Consider the following 26357-nt stretch of genomic DNA (forward strand, 5'->3'; position numbering starts at 1 on the left):
AAAATACAAAATACAAAATACAAAATACAAAATACAAAATACAAAATACAAAATACAAAATACAAAATACAAAATACAAAATACAAAATACAAAATACAAAATACAAAATACAAAATACAAAATACAAAATACAAAATACAAAATACAAAATACAAAATACAAAATACAAAATACAAAATACAAAATACAAAATACAAAATACAAAATACAAAATACAAAATACAAAATACAAAATACAAAATACAAATACCAGGAATCGAATTTCCTAAACATTACTCGCATATTTTACGCATATTTTCGGTAACAACCCGATGGTGCTTTCTCAGATCGTCATTTTTCGCCGTCTATTGCCACTAACGAAGTAGATTTGTGGTCAGTTATCAAGCCAGTTGTGTGGACGTGCGATCGACAACGCACCAGATCATTGCGCTGCGACAGCTTCTGGACAGCTTGTGGACGAAAATGGCTTTCCCGGGAAGCTGACAAGAATGAATAAGGCCACGATGGATGGCGTACAGTGCTGAGTGAGGATATCGAGCGCGTTATCAAGTACACGCAGGGGACTTCGACGATGGTGTTTCCTGTCTCCTGTTCAACATCGTGGTAGAAGGTGCGTGCGACACGTGTGGGTTTTATTGCAAGAACGTTCCAAATCAAGCTGAAACGTGAAGCGTTGAAGGTTGGATTAGTAGTAAATACGTCTAAAACCAAATATCTGTTAGCAGGAGGATCTGAGCGCGATCGAGCTCACAGAGGCAATAGTGTGGTAGTCGACGGAAGTGAGTTTTGTAGTGAGTAAATTTGTATAGGGTTGGTTATGATGCCACAGCAGAGAAATACGTAGACTCCACAAGACCCTAAAGTCCGGTGAGCTTTAACCCCGTACCAAATGTGGAATGTACAAAACGATAATAAGTCCGATAGTCTTCTACGGGCATGAAACGAGGACAATGCTCGACGGAGGTTTGAAAGCACTGGCCGGTTTTGAACGTCGTGTACTTAGGACCGCCTTTGGTGGTATATGCGAGGACGGTGTAAGGGGAAAAATTAACCTAAAGCTGGTAGGGTATAATGGGTGAGACATGTTATTAAAATTCCGGACAACAATCCTGCAAAAATCATGTTCGCTCCGAATTTGGTTGGTACCAGACGCCGAAATACGTAGCGCGCTCGATGGTTAGACGAAGTGGAACAAGACTTGAAAACTGTGGAACTTTCGAGAAATTGGAGACGGACAGTCATGGTCCGAGTTTGTTGGTGGGACATTAGACCAAGAGCTCGTCGTTATTCTTCAACGTCCATGCTTCATGATCATAGAGCACCACTCACAGCATTTCCATTTCATAGAGTGCGAGTTTCTTACGAAGTTACCGGTTGCAGCAACTCAGCTGGGCACAAAATTTGTAGCAGACCTTGGAACCGCTATCCGATATTTCATTTAAGAAGTATTTTCATCTATCACAACCGTAATTCCAATACCCGAAGGGTTAACACGCTCTCTGCCAACCACCAAGTACTGCGTTTTGGCAGGGTTTATGATCCCAAATAACAATTCCCCAGCTAGCACTTTTATATGTATAAAAAAGTTAAAAATCAGCATTACGTGCATATATACATGCTAATAAATCGTATTTGATGCGGCAAAACTGGCATATTCGAACTATTATGGAGGCGATATAAGTGATGAGGAATAAATATACGCGTTTCAGTTGTATAAGTAATTATATACGATAATATCCGATTAAGCCCGGCTCGCTCCGTGCTGCTATACGATTCTGTGCTGAATATCGTATGTGTGTCAGTTACTGTCATTATATACGACAGAAAGTCAACTTGGGTGCACTTTATTAAGCATTAGTTACGATTCCGAGTTTATTAAGAGTTATTTACGATAATTTTTGTACTTTGATATACGAGATGGTGCTGGCTGGATCTAAAGCCGCTTAGCTTTATTTGAATTTTACAAAGGTTTTGCTGCGCTAATATTCATTACCTCTGGTTTTATCATGGTGTTGCGCAATACCAAGATGATACAAGTCAAAAACTACTTATAGTAAGCTATAAAACCATAAAAAAACTGTTTATAAAGCAAATCTATTGTGGTTGCTTTTGTTACCACGATAAAACTAGTTGGTTGCGACACATCTCTTATAAATTAACCATATGTGGGACGTAGCAATACAATATGGTGCACCAATCAAAATTGATCTTTTTACTGTTGCTTGTCAAATCTGACAGTTTAAGAGTGCTATTAAAATAGTAATACCCCGACCAAACCGATTTATTGCTTTTATTTATTAGAATATTAGAGTTCAACACCGAAATCATTTTCGATGCGAGGCCTTGTTTTCTTTTTCAAGCAATTTTTTGGGTCGCCAAACAACAATACGTCAAAGCAAACTGTGAGTTGCAGAAAGGATGTTATTATTAATGGAGTTTCTTGTCAGAATGAAACTGCTTTGAAACGATTTTGCTAGAAACTAAGGTTAATTGATCGAATATATTATTTTATTTACACAAAGTTTAAACAACTAATTTTCAAAAATTGCAAAATTTGGATAGCGTGTTAATTTTAGCCGTTTATCATTCCAATATGCACGTTGAATGCGCATACGCTGCACAACTACGGAAAATGCTGAAAATTTATTATTTATTCTTTCGGGTATTTTATTATGGTCAAATATGATAATTTGAAAGTAAAATTGGCACCTTCCTGTTCATGGCTATACATTCTGAAAGTATCTGACTGATTTAGCTTTTTACGCAGTAAGCTTAATGCTTTACTGCTTATTCGAACAAAGTGAAAGCTTCATTAAATTATGGTGGTTGCCGTCAAGCAGCGGTAAGCATAATCAGGTTTATCACGACCTGACTCTTCAAGAAGTTTTAAAATCGTTCTAAAGATTGGGCTCCATGATCGGAAGGCAGTTTTCTATGAATTATCAGAAAGTTGTAGTGGAGCCCCCCAGCGGTTTTGAAAAATTGGTCTTGAAAACCACTAAAAGTCTTAGGCCTAAATGTCTTTCTATGACTTGACTCTTTTTTATCGGCAGACTTCGCGACCACCTGCTAGAGTATAGGACAGTTACAGGGCTACTGCCACAATCCTACTGACTTTATCTAGCAGAGCAGAGCAGAGGTCTAGCTCTATATCACACAGAAAAATTTAAAAAAAAATCAGCAATTTCCATAGTTAAGCAGCATATGCGCATCAAATTGTATTATGCGTATTAACAGGATAGGATAAAATCAGCGCATCATTGAATATTTCAATTTTCGAAAACTGGTTGTTTCAAACAAATAAATATAGTCAGTTAGTAAATCTCAATTTTCAACAAAATCATTTTTGTTGCTTCCTGTGGCATGAAAACTAGTTGATAATTATTTTCTTTTTGCAATACACTTTGCTTTGATGAATTTTTGTTTGCGAGCTAAAAAAATACTAGAATATGGCAATATAGCCTCGCATAAAAAAATGATTTCGGTGTTGAACTCTAATGTTCTTTATAAAAGCAGCAATAAATATGATTGGTCAGAGTGTTACCGTTTTAATAGATCTATCAAGCTGACAGGTTTATTGTCGCTTGACTAGCAACCGTACGCCATATTGTATTGATACGTTTCACGTATGGTAAATTTATAAGTGGAGGCGCAGCCAACTAGATTTATCGTGGTAATATAAGCAACCACAATAAATCTGCTTTATTAACAGTTTATTTGCGGTTTTATAGCTAGCTTTAACTAGTTTTGATTTGTATCATGTTGTTATTGCGCAATACCATAATAAAACCAGAGGTAATGATTAATACCGCTATAAAACTTTTATAAAATTAAAAAAAAACAAGTGGCTTTAGAATTGTTACTTGGGCTAAAGAACCTAATAAAACTTAACTTGCTGCTTGGCATAAGCCCAATGCACGTCTACCCTTCAAATTGCATCTTCCAATGCAATATTTATCGACAAATTCGATATGCCAACGTCAAAAACCATATCATATAACGTCAGGATTGTGTCAGATGTCTCAAGTCCTATTTTGACGCTTGACGTTGAACCATCAATTAAGCACTGTAATCATTTTTTTTTTTAAGAAAACCATGTTCATGTATAATTTTGCTGTTACTCCTTTCGCTTAACTGAATCGTATGCCGCCTCGAATCCTATGAACAGCTGATCAGTCAGCAAGTTTAATCCCCGGAATTTGTCGAATTGGTTTGTGACTTTAGCATGGGTTTCTTTATTCTCAGACCCCTCATTACCCTACCTTCGTGCTGAGTTCTATACTACCCCGATGAAGTAACACAGTTGATAGTACAAAAACAACACGTATAGTGATAGAGACCCGCTCACCTTGTCTTCGACCCAATTCTATAATACAGTTGTTTTCTTCCGACTTTTAAAAGTTTATCGTACTGCACTGCAACCCTTGGTCTGTATGTTTTTAACACCTGACTCTTCTTTATCGACAGACTTTGCTGCCGGTGATTTGGTTACAGGACAAATACGGGACTAGTGAAACTATTGTACTGACTCTTGCTGCACCACCCGAGATTCAAACATACGATGTGACTGGCTTGTTACACCAGCACCGTACCTAAAACGTGACAGGGTGCTAACTATAAGAGTGGCTGTTTTACTGTCAACAGGGTTCAACGGTGTAATATAAAATTCAGTATGAAAGAGGCCTAATGAGAGGTCTGCGAATCAACCCGTCATTTGACTTCGAATGCCCTCGATCCTACTGGGATTCAAAGTCACGAGCAGGGTTGCCACAGGCACAGATTATTCTGTGTTTAACAGATATTTGAAAGAAATCGCCTTTACAGAATCTGTATGCATATGTCAGCAAAATGACTCTCCGTCTCTTTCACTCTCATTGTTTTGCATTGGACAGATTTTTGCATCTATGCCACATATAATTCCGCGTTTTTTTGTTGGAATAATCTGGCCATCTGTATAGCAAGGAATAATATCTGCACTCTTAAATTATTCTACTTGTAAATAGGTCGGATTTACTAAAGCTAGGTTGAAACTACTTAAAATGCCCTTAAAATATACAAACTCAGATTTTGAGTAGTTTTCAACCAAAAAATTGGTAGTATGAACTTAAAAGTGCGTTATTTGTATAGAGAATAATTCAATTATTGGTAGCAAGTAGCCAAAATTGGTTGATATTTCTACCCAAAGGTGGAGTTTGTACACTTTAAGGGCATTTTGAGTAGTTTCAACCTAGCTTTAATTAAATCCGACCTATTTACAGGTAGAATCATTTAAGAGTGTGTGCAAAAATCTGTTCAATGCAAAACAATGAGAGTGAAAGAGACGTCGATAGTCATTTTGTTTTTTTTTATTTTCCGTCTCTTTCGCTCTCATTGTAAATCTTAAAAATCTGCTTAACCTGTGTAATTGGCCAAAATCTGTATTCTGTGTATACAGATTCTGTACAGGCGATTTCTTTCAAATATCTGTTAAATACAGAATAATCTGTGCATGTGACAACCCTGCTAGGGAGTGCATTCGCCCGTGTTTCCTTTTTTTTAATAAATAATTCTTTTCTGATCAATATTGTAGCAATTTTATTTTCTGTATCTTTCTGTATCTTTATCTGTGTCATTTATTAGAATGCTTATAATTTTCTAAAATAAACATTAAGTTTTAAATGCAAAAATTCAAACAATCATCAAGAAAAGAACTTATAAATATAAATTCCCTGTATGTAGGGTTGTAAGTGTATGTGAGGATTTGGTTTTTAATGCTTTTGGGTATGCTGCTTCAATGCTGCTTTCGGGACTTGACTTTTACAGCCTCTCCCAACTGAAATTCGAACTTACGATGCCTAGCGTATTAGACCAGTACCGTGTGCATATGAAAATTTGTGTCTCTCTCTCAAACACTGAAGCCTTCAGCAAATGGAGCTAAACGTCACTGCTCTCAAATAACTTTCTAGTACAAAACGTAACTTAACTTGTAATCGTTCAATTATTCTGACAATTCCTGAATTGCCAAACAACCATCGTTATTTACTGTTTCGACAATTCATTCCAACAGACACGCATAGTTTACGTTTTCCCGAATTTCTCCACACTATCAGCCCCCTAGCGCAGCGCTCTATGGGCCTCTAAACCAACAACGGAACAACTGGAAACCATCAATCTCCGCCCTCGTTCTCACCACTAATGAGATTGGTGTCTTCCTAGAGCCCCATGATATCAATAACCGTTTCGGTAGCGATGACATAAATTTAAAAATTTATTCATTTATATTTTGAATATTATACTTTATTGTTTATTTTCCTATGCGCTTCCCCTAGTGTATATATATTTTCCCAGAATCAGAGCGAGAAACACCGGCGTGTTACCTGTCCGCTCGACAAAGGAAGACACGGTGAGGTTCGTGCTCGCTGCAGAGCAGGGTTAAGACATGGAACCGAAAAAGCTACAATTTTGTATCGCCTATCAGTTCAGCTAGGTCTTTCTAGTGTGATCCGTGTGCGTAATGGCGGTAATTGTTACACGGTCAAATTGCGATTTTTTTATTAGGAACGATTATTTTGGAATTCGCAAAGATCAACTTATTTATTTTTACGTCAGTTCTACATTGAAATTGGGAACCGAATATCGTTTGATAACTTTATGATGAAACATTATGAAGCAACATTTGCTTTGCATTATTTCACAAACAACAGCCACTATATTAAAAGCACTGCTCAACCGGCCGGCTTGATTAATGAACATTAGCTCGAATCCTTTTTTTATACCGTGAATTCTACATCCGATCACACTCGAGAAAAGCAAAAAGCGTGTGAGTTTCTTCCTCTGCTAGAGACAGAAGCCTCAAACGAAAAAGAGACTTTTTTGGTGACCGATAATAAATCAGTTGCTTAATGATCTTTCCAAAATAAATCGCTGGAGACAAAACCCTCACCGTGTGCGTTGATGGCCCAAGGGATCGAGGGTGGAAGTGCGATAGGCGGGTCCGAGACATTATTTGGTTAGCACACTATGGAACAGCGAGGCGTTCGAGAGGGGCAAATATGGAACGAAAGGCGACCTCTGAGAGGAAGCTTCTTCTGGCAGACCCTGGTAGAGGTCCACGGAGACCAAAAATGTAGAGGTGTAAAGATCGCTCGGCTCGGAGGTAGCGAGGGATGAAGGAAGAACGAACAACCCGTATCGTTGTCATCATTGTGTTCCGTTTGCTCGTTTGGTATCATGTAAGATATTGTTTCTGCTATGTGTTGCGTGTCTGGAACAACGATACCTTGGAGATTATTCGGTTCGAATAACCGGGGGCAGTAGGCGAGAGAAGTTGGTGGAACTCGATTGACTAATGTTTTGGTTAATTCGGATAAAAATGTGCTGAAGACAAGTTACAGGTATTTATAAACATTTCTGTTTTTTCGTCGTTTTGGCTTTTGAAAGATCGACCAACGATACTGTGGGGGCGGAATCAACAGAAGTACGCATCGAGCGACACCCGGAAATGCAAAATACGTTTGCTAATAAATTATGTCTTCCACTTTTGAGGCAGTATCTATTTACACTCTTATCTCTACAGTAGTAAATTGAAATTTTGTTTGCTGGAGATTTCGGAATGAATCGAAACGAAGCAACGTTTCAAAAGCAACTGTGTAGACTGAAAAGAAGATCATAATAATACTAGGACTACCTAGTTTGATTTCTAGTTATTCCAAAACAGTTAATTTTATTAAATTACGTTCAACAATATACAGATACTAAACAATTATTTGTCATCAAACCGAGCATAGTTCATAAATTCAAAATTAGTAAATGGTAAATAGCCTCTAATACCTTTGAGGATGAGCTTCATATAGCCCCAGTGCATGCTAACCATGCTAACGACCCGGGTAGAAATGCATAACGAATATTAATGTAAAAACATTACGGTTACTATGAATTTTACTGTTTACAACACTTTATGCTGTAACTTCACTGTACCGTTCTTAGAAAAATTTTCATATTAATGTAAAAGCTTAACGATTACAATGAATTTTACTGTTTTCAACACTTTATGCTGTAACTTCACTGTACCGTTCTTGGAAAATTTTTCATATAATTCGGCAACAATGCAAATTGTTTCGAAGCAGGAAATAATCTATCTAAGGTCCAATCCTTGGCAGGTTGAGTTATTTGTAGACACAAATTGTGTCTCTTCCTCCGTCTACTGTAGAAACCGACGAACCAGAATTTTAATCTAATTCGTTTTACTGACGGGACGACGATACTATGCAGGCGCTTGCGACTTACTTGTTCGTCTGTCAACATATTAGCCGCGATTCTTAACGCGGGTGTTCGGGGAAAGGCTCCATTCCTATGGAATAGACCAACCTCGTTGTATACGTCTTGACATCGAATGAGGTGTCAGGCATATAATTAAGTTTTTATAACGGTAGATTTTCACCTTTAATCTTGTTTACGGCCGTATCCTGCATTCGTACGAATAGTTTGCTTCGAACGAATCGGGAAGCATTATTCTCGTATTCGTATGAGCAAAAGGAAGGGGTGTTCGAACGTTCGAATTGATTCGAACGAAAACAAGAATACGAATCGGCTTAACTTTCGAACGAATGTCATTCGAACGAAAACAAGAATAAGGGTGTTTACAGTTGACAGAGGGAACGATAGAAGACAGTAATGAAATAAAGAATCGATAGGATCTAACAGATTGAGATAAGGCGTAAATGGGAAAAATCGGAATTTGTTTAAGTAGGTGTACTGACCTCTAATACTTTCCTAATATGAGCGATGAATGCGGCTCGAAAATCATAATAGTTCGAAGCCTATCAAATTCATTGTCATCATACCTTTTCAAAAACATGAAATACCGTAATTAATCAGCCGGTTTTGTTTTGTCTTAATAATCCGAAAGCCTACAATTTTATTAGCAGAATTTACCTTAAATTTCATTGTAACTTCATTGCGAAATAGTGTAAAACTTACAGTGAAGTTACCACAAAGTTCACTGTTTTTGGTTTTTATTTGTATGGGAAAAAGCCGAAAAATTTAGTGTTACATCACTTAATCACCCCCTTACTCGCCCGGGTAGAAATGCATAACGAATATTAATGTAAAAACAGTACGGTTACTATGAATTTTACTGTTTACAACACTTTATGCTGTAACTTCACTGTACCGTTCTTAGAAATTTTTTCATATTAATGTAAAAACTTTACGATTACAATGAATTTTACTGTTTATAACACTTTATGCTGTAACTTCACTGTACCGTTCTTGGAAAATTTTTCATATAATTCGGCAACAATGCAAATTGTTTCGAAGCAGGAAATAATCTATCTAAGGTCCAATCCTTGGCAGGTTGAGTTATTTGTAGACACAAATTGTGTCTCTTCCTCCGTCTACTGTAGAAACCGACGAGCCAGAAGTTTAATCTAATTCGTTTTACTGACGGGACGACGACACTATGCAGGCGCTTGCGGCTTACTTGTTCGTCTGTCAACATATAAGCCGCGATTTTTAACGCGGGTGTTCGGGGAAAGGCTCCGCTCCTGTGGATTAGACCTCGTTGTTTCTACGTCTTGACATCGAATGAGGTGTCAGGCATATAATTAAGTTTTTATAACGGTAGATTTTACAATTGACAGAGGGAACGATAGAAGACAGTAAAGAAACAAAGAGTTGATAGAATCTAACAGATTGAGATAAGGCGTGAATGGGAAAGAGCGGAATTTGTTTATGTAGGTGTACTGACCTCTAATACTTTCCTAATATGAGCGATGAATGCGGCTCGAAAATCATAATAGTTCGAAGCCTATCAAATTCATTGTCGTCATATCTTTTCAAAAACATGAAATACCGTAAATAATCAGCCAGTTTTATTTTGGCCTAATAATCCGAAAGCCTACAATTTTTTTTTGCAGAACTCACCTTAAATTTCATTGTAACTTCGTTGTAAAACAGTGTAAAATTTATAGTGAATGTACCACAAATTTTACTGTTTTTGGTTTTTATTTGTATGGGAAAAAGCCGAAAAATTTAGTGTTACATCACTTAATCACCCCCTTATTCGCTGTAAAATTGGCGGTTTCCATTAAAATTTACTGTGAAAATAGCGGTATTCATGGTAACTTCAGTGTAACTTTTACAAAGATTTTCACTGTTGCAATGTGGTTTTTCGAAGTTTTTCAATGTTTGTAACAGTGAAATTTAATGTTTTTTCGCTATACATTTTTATTCGGGGACAGACTTCGCAGCCAGCTGTTAGAGTGCAGGACAATTGTAGAGCCAGTTGCCATGATCCTATTGACTCTAACAATCTCTTTGTTTAAGCGTCATAATAAGCATTGGTACACGCACAGAGCAGAAGTGGAAGTTTAAAAACAAACACGTACACGCTTGCGAACCTGGCTAGCAAGTTACTTTTTTCACGAAAACACACGAACGCGTACGAATTCACATGAAAGCATATGAAAGTGTACAGCAGCGAGAGTTCTGCTAATATTGCTGTTATTCCTTTCTATGCAGAAACTTTCCCAACAAAAGACAAAATCGAAAGAGATTCTGTTATCATTTTTGATCGCAACTTTATTCGAACTTCCACTTCTGTTCTGTGGTACCCGGATACTCTATCACCTTTCTTAGTTCTTACTTCTTACTTCTACCAGTAGAGAACCGGATTGGCTCTAGCCGTATCAAGAATTCGTCTTCCCTGAACTCGATCCCGGGCTACTCGTCGCCAATTCGGTTTCAACCTGGTCGAACCATCTAACACGTTGGTCCCCTATATTCCTGGTGCCGGAGCAGTTCTTGAAGATAACGGATTTCACTGCACAGTCGTCCAGCATCCTTGCGACGTGAGCCGGCCAACCGTAGCTTTGTGCGGCGGCGTATGAGATCCCAGAAATCCAGAGATACGAACTCATCAACCACTTCCAGGTCATAGCTGACAATACCCAAGTAACAATGTGAATTTAATCGGGCTCTTATTGCGGTTTTCATAACTAATTTTGGTCATAAAAACCACCATAAGAGTATGATAAAACCCGAATCGTTAATTGGGCAGTCACTGTCCGTAGGAGGCAAACGTTGTTTTTATTATTTTTTGAAACGGTGGTTCTACAATTGATGAAGGGACGATATGGGAATATGGGAAATCATGGAGCAAAAATGGTAAGATAAATCCACTCTACACCATCGTAGTTATAATGCCGCCCTCTGCCTTTTTTAGAGACCACCCTCGTTTTGTAAACCCTTCTATCCTTATATGACAAGTTTAATAAAGAATCATCCAGACGTTCTGAAGTTATGGCGGTGCATACATGCAAACATACATTAGGGGTATTCACTTTGCGCATGCTATGTTGCGTATACGATGTATTCTGTGTATATACTGCCGCTATTCGCATAACAGTCCCAGTTTTCATGGAGATGGAACTGTTGTGTGAATAGCGGCAGTACAAATACGCTATACACCGTATATGCAACATAGCAAGCGTTACGTGAATGGAAACCGGAAGAGAAACAAAGCCCTTTTTCCTTATTTTGACCTCCCGGTTTAGTGGAAGTTCCTGTTTTCAGACCCTCCTAAACCTTGTGTCCCAGTGACTGTGTAATCGCGTACAATACACGATTGACCTTTTTCTGTCTGTGGACGGTTCCTCTGGTCATACTCGATTGCGGCCATAAATTGTTGCTGGGGACAAGTTTGCTCTTACTCCTAGCGTTGTAACGCTCAAGCGTACTTTTCTGTATTTTCCGTATCTCAAGTAAGGCCATTGCAAATTATTTTTAAAGTTTTTTGGCTTGAAAAATCGGGGGGCAAAAAAATAATTTAAAGGATTTGAGTTTAATTTTTTATTGAATCAATTGTCTGTGGGCTCTTAGCCTGAAAAACTCGAAAAAGGAGTGCACGAGTTGAGTTAACGCTTCTAGCACGAAGTAGAAATGGGATTTCAAACAGGAATTTCCGAAGATCGCCCAAAAAAATTTTCTTTTGTTTATGTCTTTTTTCATAGATTTTTGCATGGAAAATAATAACATATATATTAAAAGCAAGAATAGATTTGGTTTTCACGTTTAAACTTTAAGTAAAAATGCCTAAAATCATTTTTTTTTGCTGGAATAAAACATTCTCTTTGTTCTTTTTTCGCCCTCCCCCCTTCAGCAGCCCAACACCGGAGAGACAAAAACTTTTTTAAATATTTGTAATGGCCTAACTTTATCCTAGAGAAAAGTAGTTGTCAGGCTACATGGAAAGGAAAATTTCCATCTATGTGGTCTGTTATACTAACGGTTACTTGTCCGAAGGTCGTGTTTATTGTCGTGAGCTGGAATTGGAAGAATACTGTTACTGCATTTTTCGAACATTACGTGCGGAGCTTTGCACTACAGAATGAACTGATAGGCAAGATCATCTACTTTTGTTCTGATAGCTAAGCCGCTATAAAAGCACTTTGTGCGGCTTATTCAAAATCTAAAACAGTCATCGCCTACCACATTCATTGATAGAAGTAAGCATTCTTAATATCGTTCATCTGGTTAGGGTTCTTGACCATTCTGGTATAACTGGAAATGAATGGGCTGATGAGCTAACAAGATCTGGAGCAAAAAAGTTAGAACAAAAACAAGAGTTGCGATCTTGGTTTTCATTTGCGTCGCGCTTAGGATCCACATCTTAAATAAATAGGATTTTAGGAAATTGAAATTGCGAGACCTTTTGATGTTTCTTACCGAAAGCGGTATAGGGCTTAAGGCTCTTATTTATTGATTGTACTTATTGAGTATACCTCCCACGGGGTTTACTAATGATAAGTTAACTACCAAGGATTACAGTATCCATTTGGGGGTACAAAAATCACTCGGTATATATATGTTTACTAGCCCCCAGTTGGCTTCGAGGTGACGCTGGCCTAATAAGTCAGTCGTCGTATGTTCGAATCTCGACTGCGAGAGGCTATTAGAGTCAACAGGATCGTAGCAACTGACCCTGCAATTGTCCTGTACTCTAACAGCTGGCTGCGAAGTCTGTCGTATAAGAACAGAAGGTCAAGTTTCGATAACGGAATGTAGCACCTAGGCTTTGCTTTGCTTTTAGCTGACCCGACAAACTTCGTATTGCCATAAATTAAACTGTGTTGTACATAAATCGTGAATCTCGGATGACCTTTGTCAAAATCTCGAGTTATGCAAGTTTGTGAGGAGTTCATGGGTGGTTTAATCTTCACAGTAAAGTAGAAAACAACTCCCCCCCATTGCTTAGCCTGATAAAATAAAGCGGATAGCATTAAAATGTTCGCCATGATTACATAACATTTCGCCAAACACCATTTTGAGGAACACCACTTCTCGGTTGACCATAGCGCGGAATACCATTTCGCGAAAAACCTTACGCGGGATGTACCATTTCACGGAAAATGTTTTTGGAAAGTACCATTTTGCAGGGGTTATCCCTGTACTTGCTGTCGCTCATTCGGACCCAACTGAAGGAAAGTAATAGAGGTCAGTAGACCTGGGAAAATAAATAAACCTAGATAGATGTGATCTGTGCCCCCGCAGTGGCCGGCGCTTCCGACGGCGGGTTGCTGGCAACACTCGCGGCCTGCGACCGTCTCACCTTGAACCATCTAGTGTTACTATTGATAGTTTTTGGTGGTCTTGTTATTTGACTAATGTTTTATGGAAGAGTCTAAAATTTCTCGAGTTCGATTAGTTTTTAAGTTACGCAAAATGTTCTGTTTTATTTGTATAAGAGTTCTTATCCCCCTACCACAAGAGTGAGGGGTCTAAAACCATCATAAAATAAATTCATGCTTCCAAAACCCCCCACATGCCAAATTGGGTTCCATTTGGTTAATATTTTTTTGAAACGATGGTTCTACAATTGATGAAGGGACGGTAGGGGAAAGAAATGAAAAATTTTTGGTGAAGGAGGGGAAGAGCGGAAAGGAAGGGGGGGGGGGGTATTGGTAGCTATAGCTATGCTTGACAAGTAGTCATTTTGACTCCTACCTTTTGTCCAATGCTGGTAGGTGCATGAGTCGAACCAAGCTGTAATCTGAGATTACAACCGGATTCGAACCCACAACACCCGCCAGGGCATGTGGTTCGCTGGTACTTGTACCTTTGAACCATAGAGGCGCTGAACAAAAGGAGACCGCAAAATCCACTTCTCAAGAATAGCGACGCACCGAGAAACGCGGCTAACACACGCTGACATTTCAAGGTCAAGACTAAAAACTTGAGATTAGTCTATTCCATTTGGTTGATTAGTTCTCTAGTTATGAGGAAATTTGTATTTCATTTGTATGGGAGCGTCCCCTCTTATATGGGGGAGGAGTCATAATTCCCCTCCTAAAGAGGGAAGGGGTCTCAGTGCACCATGGAAAAGAAATTTGTCTCTCAAAACACCCACATGCCAAATTTTGTTCCATTTGCTTGATTAGTTCTCATGTTAGGCAGAAATTTGTATTTCATTTGTATGGGAGCCCCCCCTCCTCTTAGTGGCCGGAGAGGTATCTAGCCATCATAAGAACCTTCCCCGGGCCCGAACACCCCTACAGGCATATTTTCACGCCGATCGGTTCAGTAGTTTTCAATTCTATAAGGAACATACGGGCAGACAGACAGAAATCCATTTTTATAGGTATAGATTTGTATGGGAGCCCCCCTCTTAGTGAGGGGAGGAGTCTCTAACCATCACAAGAACCTTCCCCAGCCACAAAAACCCCTACATGCAAATTTTCACGCTGATCGGTTCAGTAGTTTTCGATTCTATAAGGAAAATACCGGCAGACCGACAGAAATCCATTTTTATAGGTATAGATGCAGCCGTATCCCTTTTCCACCCCCCTCTCCATATTCCCTCTGTTTTTCGTTCCGTCCTCATCGGGTGAATGATGAATGACTCGCGCAACATGGGCAAGGCACAAATCTTTCACACGATTGTTAGGAACATGCTGCTTGAGCCACAGATGCTGAGACCTGCTCCCGGTCAACGCAGCCCTTTTTATTTATGTGGACCTTTCCCTTGTCAAACACCACTTCCCTTTATGATAACCCCCCTGTGTTCATTTCCTTATTTCAAGAAACATGTATGCCAAGTTTGGTAGAGAACGGTTCAGGTATTTCGGAGTTGTGGCGAAACATGCCTACACTAAGAATAAAGCATGATTAATATTACGAAAATGAACATTTGTTTTACGAATTCTTTCGTTGTTTCCCGAGCAGGAGCGAAGAGCAAAATAATATAAAAACAATATCAAACTGTGTTATAATGGTATATTTTGTTATTGAATAGATATGGAGATACATTGATAACACATTTTGCTATTGAGTAGATATTTAAAACAGTGGTTGTAAGATGAGTTTAATAACTGGTTTTGTTATCATATCTTATTTTGGCCTTAAAATGACATTCGATATATTTCATCTAATTTTTTTATTGATTAAAGAGATTTTAGATTATAACTATTTTATAAAATGACTTGTTAATATCACATATACTACTGCTTTTGTTATGCAATGCCTTAATAATACTAAAATATGTTATTCTGAACTCTGAATACAGTCATATTATTGCTTTGTTATTCAAATGACACAAGCAGTTATTCTTTTGGCCTTAAAAGAGTAAAATTTTGATATTATTTTTCATTATTTTACCAACTATGTCAGCCAAAACAAAACCAAATGTTGATATAAGTTATTTAATTTCCAATAACACATTTCGATATTATTTTGTTCTTCGCTCCTGCACGGGTTTCTACCACGAAGTAGATTCGTAAAATCAGTTCTTAGTGTTTCATGCACGTAAACAAAGCTGTATTCCTACGAATTATTGTATTTTGAAAAACGATTCGTGCATCATACGAATGTACGAAAAAGCTTACCATAAAAATAGAATAATGTCGGAAAATAACGAAATCTCTTTTTTCTGAAAAAGCTGTCATGATCGGGAATCAAAGTTGAGCGTTTGTCATATTTTCGTACGAACAGCGAACAGCCAGTATGTCATATTTTCGTACGACTTCGCAAACCACAGAACCACGCCTACTGCACACCAAACAGTAGGATGCCAATGAAAATGGATTTCAACGGAACAACCTGCAAAATGTTCATTACCATGAAAAAACATCCCAGAAAGTCGATTTTTGACGAACTTTTCTATCGAGGTAACAGACGTTTCATGCATTAAGTTATTTGGCATCAAAAAAAATTTCGAAAACACCGATTTGGCGTACACTCAAAAAAATCGCCACGTCGCATCCACGTGCAAAATCATGTAAACTTCTGTATAGGAACTTACATGAACTTCCTGTACTAGTTAATGGGAAAGTTGATCAAATTTACCGGAATCGCACGTAAACTGGTTAGTATGAGTGTGAATTACCAATAATGCACGTGAAAATTACATGAAAAGTGTGATGGATGAAAATTGCGTATGTTTTCAAGTAAACTTGATGTGCTGATTTTTTTGAGTCTACTCGCTACTTTGGTGATTTTTCAACTTGCATACAAATAAAATTTTGACACCTTCGCGGTAGCAGTTAATCAAGTCCGATTGAGCTGACATTTTTCATGGTAATGAACATTTTGCAGGTTGTTCCGTTTGAAAATTCGAAGATCACTTTTTTCCCATACATTCCATTGGCGCCCTACCAAGCAGTTCATAATTGCACAAGTCTATTCAAGTCGATAACGATGCCAGACAACAACCGTGCATCAAATGGGTTTTGATGCAAGATATGCTACAAATATGCTCTCACACAAAATATGAACCATTCGCAATAACAACATTTGCGGTAAACAATAAGCCTATGAATGTTTTTAAATTGTATGAAATTACTTTTTTCAGCTACGAATATAGTTTGAATATTTTTTCTAAAAAATCGAGATTCGAACATGCGACGACTGACTGACTGACATTAGACCAATTAGGACATCCTCAAAGACAATTAGGAGGGATTATTCACAAGTGTATCAACTGTGCTTTTCGGATCAGAATTATATAGTAAACAATTCTCAATGCAGTTTATATTCTTAGGGTGTCAGTTCTGTATTTAAAAATAGGATCAAAAGATACCCAGGTAATCAATAAGCATTACCAATGCTATTAAAATGCAAGCCAATAAGTATTTAAGTCACCTTAAATATTACTAAAAAACTATTTTGGCAAAATATACGGGTGAAAAGGGTAACATTCAGCAACGTGCAGTAAAAAAGGCCAAATATGTAAATAAACGGCTGCTTACGTTAATGCTTATTGGTTACCTGTATGTGAGCAAAGAGGGTTTTAATTTTTGAGCATTTTTTTAATTTGTCTAATGCTCTGAATTCGGAATATTCTACACATTCATTACAAATGAAAAAATAACTTTTTAATATGCTATTACACTTATGAATTGTGATAAAAACGAGTTTAGATGCTTGTGAAACTCGATGTAGATGGTAGTGTGAACGAGCTTGGTGAAATTCATTTATAGAAATTCATGCGCCCTAATTTGGATGATGGGCACTCACTATTGTTTGGATTAGGCCGTATTTTTCCTATCAACATGAATATGCAACGTTTCGTTCCACATAGTTACATCTTAGTTACATAATCAAGTTAATTAGTGTAAAAATTATTAAACATACAGAGTGGTAGCTCCACTTCCATCCATCAACATCACTTGAGCAATAAGGCATACACGTACCTGTCACTACCAGCTTTCCCCGGGGGTGCTCCTATCAAAACAAAGAAGCAATTAAATTGTAACATGTGTCTACTACAAACCTATCAAAACACGATATGTTGCCTCGAGATAATTTGGTTCTAATTTGGTATTTCTTTTCCTCTGTTCTCTTCACTTTGCAGAAGGCCGAGAGTGTGTGAACTGTGGTGCTACGTCAACGCCTCTGTGGCGACGGGACGGTACCGGTCATTACCTGTGCAATGCCTGCGGCCTTTACTACAAAATGAACGGCCAAAATCGTCCACTAATCAAACCGAAGCGAAGACTAGTTAGCGTAAGTATATTTAGATACGATCATTCATATATATTCATTACTTTCATTAATACTTAAAATGGTATTTTGTACCTTCAAAAGTCAGAAATATTGCTTTCCCAGTAATGCAAATTTGATAAAATCTTCTTACGATTGTGCAGCGTTTAAATATCAGTATGTTTCTTGTTGATTCGCATGAAATGCATAAGAAACTATAAATAAACAAGGAAACTATATATAGTAATAAACAACTCAAACTTTGATAGTTATCGTATGAAAAATATGCAACCAACAACGACGAACAACGATTAATTTTTGTAATTTTGCCAAAAGTAAAATTCAAATTGCAACCAAATAACTTCAATCGAATTTCAGCAATGAACAGTCAACATATGACCTCTAGAAGCCGGAAAAAGCAAGGTTTCAGTTTTAATTATAATGTACAGTTTCTTAGCATTAGTGTCTGCTGCACCCCAGCTTAACCAACGATAATGCTGGAACAGAACCTCCTAAGCCATTAAGTTGAGATGAATGTAACTGATAAGCTAGCGAGAATATCACAATGAGTACAGGAACTAACCATCACAAAAGCAAATTAGAAAGAAAGAGAAAACAGCCTGTTCATTTTCCCAGTAAATTCAAGCACCACTGCTAGCGGTAGTTATTGCGGACGGACGGACAGACGGACAAATGATGGCCCTACATAGGCCACACGAAACCGCGTATGTGCTGTGTGCTTCCCGGGTGACGAAGAAACATAATTATTATCATTGCACGTAGTACAATTTACATGAATGAATGCGCTGTTCCGATGAGAGAAAAAAACGAACAAAAAATACATCCAACAAGATGACAGCATTTCAGTAGCACCTGTTAAAATTTCCGTGATTAAGCAGAAAGCGGAAATTTATCTTTACTGGGAGATCATTTCGATGGAGTTAGCGATACTATCTCTCAGTGCTGTCAAGGACGTCGTCGGTTTTATATGAGCTGTAACCCATAACACAGGCATATTCAAAATTACATATTAAGTATTCTCAAAACCAAGGAATAGAAAGTATCGTGAGTTGATTAAAACCGGAATAATAATAGGTAAAATTCAACCATTCTTTTATTACGATCTAAAGTCTCCGATTTAACATTTATTGATTATAGATTAATTAAACTGGATCGGAATAATTTGAATAAATGATTGAATCATTGAATTAGATAATATTGAATTGAATAAAAATAGAAACTAAATTGTCAAAAATGTAACTCTATTGAGTGAAGTGAAACGTACCACTTTCCAGTAAATTCAGGTTTCAAACCAAAGAGCTTGCAGCCTAAAGCTATCCTCCGTTGGTTTTCCTTACAGAGTACAGACTGCAGTCGTGCGACGCTTCGGTACTTGGGACAAAACGTCGCGACGAATAAAACGAGCAAGCTATTGAAAACATACGTGAGACAGGTTGCTTTATGTATTCCTCAATTTAATTAGTTTACATCCGATATAAATAAGGAAGCGATTTAAATTATTTCAGATTTGTGTGTTCCCCGCTTGTTAGGACAAGCCAAGACACGAGACTCTGTCTAACGAAAAAAAAATAAAAACAACAACAAAAGCACAGGAAAAGAGCCTTGTTCCCAAGCCGTGCTCGGCCCACGGCAGACAAAACGTATAAGTTTGCGCTGCGTCGAACAAGCGCGAGAGCGCCCGTAAGCTGGCGCATACGTTTTTCCGCTCCATCTTCACCGCGTGCATCTTTTTCCGTTCGGCAACAACCGAGCGGCCGTTCGGTTCGCAGAAGCTCCTTTGTCGTCTACTGAAAACAAGAGAACAGAATTGACAAAAAATAAACCTGCAACTCAAACGGAACGCACTGCCAGGATCATTTTGAATTGTAGTTGCGATATTCAAATCGAATGCCTGGCAATAAAATCAAACTCTGCGGCCTATCAGCGCCAGCATCGGCATCGGCGATCCCCCTGAAGATAAGCCCTTCCGAGCGGAGAGAAATCGATTCGAGCAAATTATTGTTCGATAGGACCAATACGATCGGTAATTGATCGATGATTACAGCGGATAAGTCAACCGACGACAAAGTTTGATGGTTTTTCGTGCTGTAAGCTGCTGTCCGTAAGGACTTTCAATCTGGCTTCCTTCCACGGTCGGTCTTATCCAACATGATGAACTAGTTAGTCAAAGAACGCACCGACAGTTCGTTTGGCGAAAATCGGCAATTGTGTGTTTCGGGGTCAAAAAGCAATTAAGAACGGGTTGCATGCAGAAAAGTAACACCCCTTGTAGAGTAGATCCTGGTCCTGCGACGAACAACGTATTTAAGAATCCACGGAACCGAGAGAAAAGACAGTCCTCTGGGAACCATACCAATATAGTCGAATCGCGATGCGTCGCGTCGTAGTTTCAATTTTAACGAGGTTAAGCCCCTTTTTTGGTCGCCCGGCTGGAACGATATCCTCAATCGACCCCATCGTCGTCCCAGGTGAATCGCTCTTCGGCATCGAACTCAATCTTTTTTCATTAACTTTGTACTCTGGAGTTTTCCTGTCGATTCGTGCACTGCAATAGAAGGGGCGTTTTGGTTCGATCATTGTTGTTAGGGCCGGTCGAAATCGACGGCCGCTTACAATATTAATGCCCCAGGTTCGACGCCTTATCATGTCTCGCTTGCCGCATAACGCCCTGCATTCGCCGTCTATTAGCCGTGCGGTTGGCCTGCGTGCAGAATAACGGCGAAATGAATAAAAAGTGTGAGAATCTGTACCGTCTGATCCTTTCTGAGCTGCAGTTTTAAATCTTCTGCGCAAACTATAAACGATTTGAGTTAAGCGATATTTGATCATGGCAATTGGAAGAAAGCATGTTGATCCTCGCATATTTGCGTTGGTAAAAGTAAACGCTTATCTAGCTAAAGACTCAGAGATTATAAATATTGTTCACTAAGTACATAACCAGTACTTTTTCAGCTATGATATGGATAGTGCTTAAAAAATTCAAGGAAGCCTATTTTTGATTAAAAATCAGATGAAGCTAACTGCAATCAAAGGATGTGTTTAACGGCTATGGACAGTCGCTTGTGGTCCGCCCAGTTAGCTCCGGGGTAGAATGCTGGCCTAACAAGCCAGTCGTCGTATGTTCGAATCTCGGCTGGGCGATTCCGCTATAGATTCAACAGGATCTTTGCACTAGCCCCGTAATTTTCCTGCACACTAATAACCGGCTGCGAAGCCTGTCGATAAAGAAGGGTCAAGGATGTTTGTACCCATGGCTTTGCTTTGCTTTTACAGTCGCTTGCACGAAAATCGTGTGGGTGCTGGTGTTTACTGTCGGGAGCTAGAATTGAAGGAATCTTATTCGCCGGATGGATACTGCATCTATTGGACGGTTTAGAGCTCAGTTTGTAGCGCTTCAGAAAGAGCTGATAGACAAGACTATCTACTCCAATACTAATACTCAGGCCGCTATTAAATTTCTTTTAAGGCGGAACCGAAAGTGGTTAACGTTATTGTGTTAGTGCGACAAACACTGTACTGTACATCTCATGTGTTCGTTAAAAACCTAAACGTTTATTTGAATATTGCATTAGTATTGGTAATATATGTCAAATAGCGGAGCTTGCAAACATAAACAGCTGATCCGCAGCCAACCGCACTGACTACAAACATCCCGAAAAAGGGTTTGTTTTCTTTATCAAGGCATTCCGGTTCAATCAAAATTAACAGCAGCAACTGAATAATGCGTAGGATCACTAGGATGTTTAATTAATCCGCTTGCATCGGATTGCGTTTTAGATTCCTGCGTTTGCGTTTTGTTTGTTTACTTCACTCTAAGCTCATCGATGCGGCGAAAGTTGAAAGCTCTTTAAAAGCTCATTGATGTGACGAAAGTTTGATACTGTGTTGCTGTTTTTTCGGAAATCGCTAGTTCAACGAAATATGTGCGCAACCAAATATCTATCAACTAATTCCAAATTATACATTGGTCGCTTTTATGAACACGTAATGATCGATATGATCAGTTAAATTTATTTTCCATTAGCAATTATGTTTTGCTGAGCGTTTATTGATGCATAGCAGATCGATAAATTGAATTACAAGTTTTAGGAAATTATAACAGCACTGGAAGCACTGATTACGTGGCGAAAGCGTGCTCTTCCAATACAGATGCATTTTTAAGGCGCAAAACAATACATGCTTCGAATGGTAGACATTTACCCAGCCATCTTTGAGCCACTTGCAGTTAATTCAAAATCCAAAACAGGCATCGCCCGTCGCACTCGACCAGAAGAACTAAATATCCGCATTTTTTCCATTCCTACGGTAAATGTTTCGTATCCTAACTGTAGATAAACAATTTTTGTAAACAGCTGACCAGCTTGTCTGAACCCATTTTCTCTTTTCTGCCGCTGCATAGTTTCTTTAACTTCACTTATTATTAGTTGATGTGGCACAGCTCCAAGTCGTTTCCTTCGCTATCATGATCATACGCCGGCACGTCATTCAGGTATTCATCGTTATGCTGTTTACACCTTTGGACCACCACACGGTCGTCGCTCTCAGTGGATATTTTAACGGCACTTCAACAGAGACCCGCCCACTGGTCTTCGAGTTCGAGGTACGATGCTAGTCTAACAAGCATATGTTGTCGTATGTTCGAGTCTCGACTGGGACCAAGACTTAGGCTGAGCCCAAAAACTTCCTTCCGAACAAGAAAGCCCGATTCTCCTGTCAGCATGTGATCACCAGTCCGACCGGAGTTTCCTGATCTTTTTGTTGGTTACGCGCATCTAAATTGGCAACACGAAAAGATAGGGGTTCGGTAGCCCGAAAGTTAAAGTTTACTAAGTGGGAACCGTGTTGCGTCTTGGATCCAGTTATTCGCTGATCTAGTTAGATTCAGATACGTTGACGAAATAAAATGGTCGCAACAAAATATCTGAAGCTATAGCTTCCTCTAGAGATAAGTGCCCCTCTTTGCCTGGTGCCGGTGGGGTTCTTGGAAAAACAAATTTCGCTGCACAGTCGTCCGGCATCCTAATGACGTGGCTCCGAGGCCGAGGGGGGCTCCGTAGCCGCAAGGTTATCGAGTCAGCTTTGAAAAGCGACTGGTCGTGGGTTCGAATCTTAGTAGAATCAAGTCATTCGATGTCGTGACTTTAGCATGGGTTTATTCACAGGCTCCTCCATTTACCCTTCCTTCATGCTGAATTCTATATTTACCCTCTAACGCCTCTTGACAATGCAAATGTCCCTCCTATAGTTAAGTGTACTGGTCAGAGGTACGAATGAGTCCTCGCCAGGGACGGCTATAAAATGGGATAGTACTGGCAGCGAGGAATATGTGGGTAAAGTAGATCAAGCTTTGAAGGAAGGGTAAACCCCAATACACACAAGCACGCATAAAACTTAATAAGCATATCGCTCATTCAATAGCGATTATAACTAAAAGAAATGCAGTGCAGGTCATACAGCAAACACCCGGGCGATATTAAAATAGATCAACTATACTGGTCGCAGTAATGAGTCCACACAAGGAAAAAAAATGACGTGGCCGTCTCAATGTAGCTTCTCGACTTTCACCAGATGATGGAAATCTCTCCATGCAAGACGTATAGGTTGTGGCTCATACGTCTCCACCACTCTCCGCTTTCCATTTGTACTCCGCCAAAAATAGTTCGCAATACCTTTCGTTCGAATACGGCAAGTGCAGGTATGGCAAAGTAACAGACTCAAATTCGTTACATCGTTAGCTTTGCGCGGCGGCATACGCTGCTTGATTGAAACGTTTTGCGGAGGGAAAACTAAGCCCGATATCCACCTTGAACGCGTCGTTGAACCTCCGTATTTGTATTATTGTCGGCGGTGACCAGAGGACTCAAATTTATCGCCGCCAATAGTAACTGTCCGTGGTAGACGAAGGCTGTTTTCTTTGGAGCCCCTTCCTACCATCTATTTGCCAAAGGTCGTTCCTCTCATTTCGGTGCCCGCCCACCGGCTCTAGACTGCCCCCGAAACACGCACGTAAAACACCACTCGCTCCAGGCCAGCTTTGATTAGAAACGTCGTCAGTTTGTCCGAAAAACCGTTTTAGCATTAGCATTACCATTAGCATTAGTATTAGCATATGAGGTTGCACACATTGTAGATGGCTATATAATCGCATTATATACCTGGCTACGTCCGAACAACCGCAGGAGAAGTGGGTAGGAATGTTAGTGTAGCATCTACTTTTGAAAGTACAAAGAACCCATACTACTTTCATAGATGTTACAGGAAAACAGAGAAACTCGTGTTAGTAGGGCATGGCAAACAATAACAGAAGATCATGAGGAAGCTTTATCCTATCATAACTACTAGCTATCATAAGTACTAGCTGACCTGACAAACTTCATATTGCCAAAAATGAAACTGTGCTGTACATAAATCCTGGGGGCTACCCCCGGCAGTGCCGGCGCGTCCAACGGCAGGTCGCTGACAACACTCGCGAACTGCGGCCGTCTCGCACTGAATCATCTAGTGTTACTATAAGTAGTTTCTGGTGGTCTTGTTATTAACTAATGTTTTATGGAAGTATCTAAAATTTCTCAAATTCGATTAGTTTTTGAGTGACGCAAAAATTTCTGTTCCATTTGTATGAGAATCCACCACTACCACATGGGTGAGGGGTCTCAAACCATCATAAAATAAATTCATGCCTCTAAAATTCCCCACATGCCAAATTTGGTTCCATTTGCTTGATTATTTCTCAAGTTATTCAGAAATTTGTGATTCATTTGTATGGAAGCCCCCTCCCTCATAAAAAGGGAAGGGGCCCTAATCTATCATAGAAAAGATTCTTGCCTCCAAAAACCCCAATATGCCAAATTTGGTTCCATTTGAATGATTAGTTCTCGAGTTATGAGGACATTTGTATTTCATTTGTATGGAACCCCCCCTTCTTAAAGGGGGAGGGGTCTCAATTCACTATACAAAAAAATCCTGCCTGCAAAAACACCCACATGCCAGATTTGATTCCATCTGCTCGATTAGTTCTCTAGTTATGCAGAAATTTGTGTTTCATTTACATGGCACCCCCCCCCCCCCCCTCTCTTAGTGGGAGAGGGATCTCTTACCATCAGACAGACAGACAGAAATCCATTCTTACAGGTATAGATTTCTTGAAGAAAAGTTTAGTGCGCCCGAAAATCATTTTTCGTAAGGTTTAATTACTGCGTTTAGTGTACACAATCGAATCTTACAATATTGTAAAAAGCTAGCTGTCGCAGTAAGAAGTTTTACTTCTTAATTACCACGGTCTCAAGACACGTGACCACACACATCTCTTCAAACCATCAGTATACATGCGGTATCCAGCTTTTTGCGAGCCATAATGGCGGACCGCATAATCCGCGTTCGTAATATTTGAACAGTATATTTGACATTTCTGACAAAACTAAAGTAGCATGCGGAAAGAAAACGTGCGATTTATTTTAGAAATGTCATAAATGCTGTCCAAATATTACGAACGCCGTCCGCCATTATGGCTCGTAAAAAGCTGCACTGAAAAAACTTTTCGTATAGTTTCTATGTGTTTCACACATAGATTTTTTCCATGTGCCCAGTAAATGAACTTTATGTGCCAAACAGTTACCTTTTATGTGTTTTAAAAATTTACCTTTAAAATTTGCACATACTATTCATGTGCATATAATTTTCATGTGTACTTCTGGGCGGATTGTGTTTATATGTGGCACATAATAATCATAAGGATTTTCATATGGAAATTTTCCATTAGATATGTGCAGATTATTTTGAGTGTGGATAACCCGAGCAGGAGCGAAGAGCAATATAATATAAAAACAATATCAAACTGTGTTATGATGCTATGTTTTGTTATTGAATAGATATAGAGATACTAGTTATTGCTTTGTTATTTAAATAACACAAGTAGTTATTCTTTTAGCCTTAAAGGAGTAAAATGTTCATATTATTTTATGTTATTTTACCAACTATGTCAGCCAAAACAAGACCAAATTTTGATATGAGTTCCGGAGTGATTCGCGATTGGGGCTCAACTAGCAAATTGTAAACGTTGTATTACACCATCAGCCTTAAGACTGATAATGGTCCATGGATAATATCCTTGGGTTTTAATCGTTAGAATTATTTAAAAGTTTTTAGTGATGGGCGATAGAATTAAACACTTCAAAACAAAATAAAATTTGCAGTTTAGCCCCTTTCATTGTTATGAAGGAACAGGCTTATTTGCAAATCGTTTTGTAAACAGGCGATAGTGAAGAGCGGAACTGCGTTGTTTTCAAAACACAGGCTCATTGTAAACAGGCGAAACTAAATAAAAAAATTAAAACATGGCGAAACAGGGCTGGGCGAATCTCATTGTCAAAATGCTTTGAGG

At 38.9% G+C, this 26357-nt stretch overlaps 1 protein-coding gene across 1 annotated transcript in view; it reads left to right on the plus strand.

Moving 5' to 3' along the window:
- The window catches only part of LOC128745643 (GATA-binding factor C-like), a 264113-nt gene that overhangs the window by 168577 nt on the left and 69179 nt on the right, over positions 1 to 26357 (plus strand). The window contains exon 4 of the mRNA XM_053842719.1: positions 17829 to 17980. Within this exon, the coding sequence (XP_053698694.1) occupies positions 17829 to 17980 (152 nt within the window). The remainder of the gene's footprint in view (positions 1 to 17828; positions 17981 to 26357) is intronic.

The sequence above is a fragment of the Sabethes cyaneus genome, chromosome 1 (genome assembly GCF_943734655.1).
Source record: "Sabethes cyaneus chromosome 1, idSabCyanKW18_F2, whole genome shotgun sequence".
NCBI lineage: Eukaryota > Metazoa > Arthropoda > Insecta > Diptera > Culicidae > Sabethes > Sabethes cyaneus.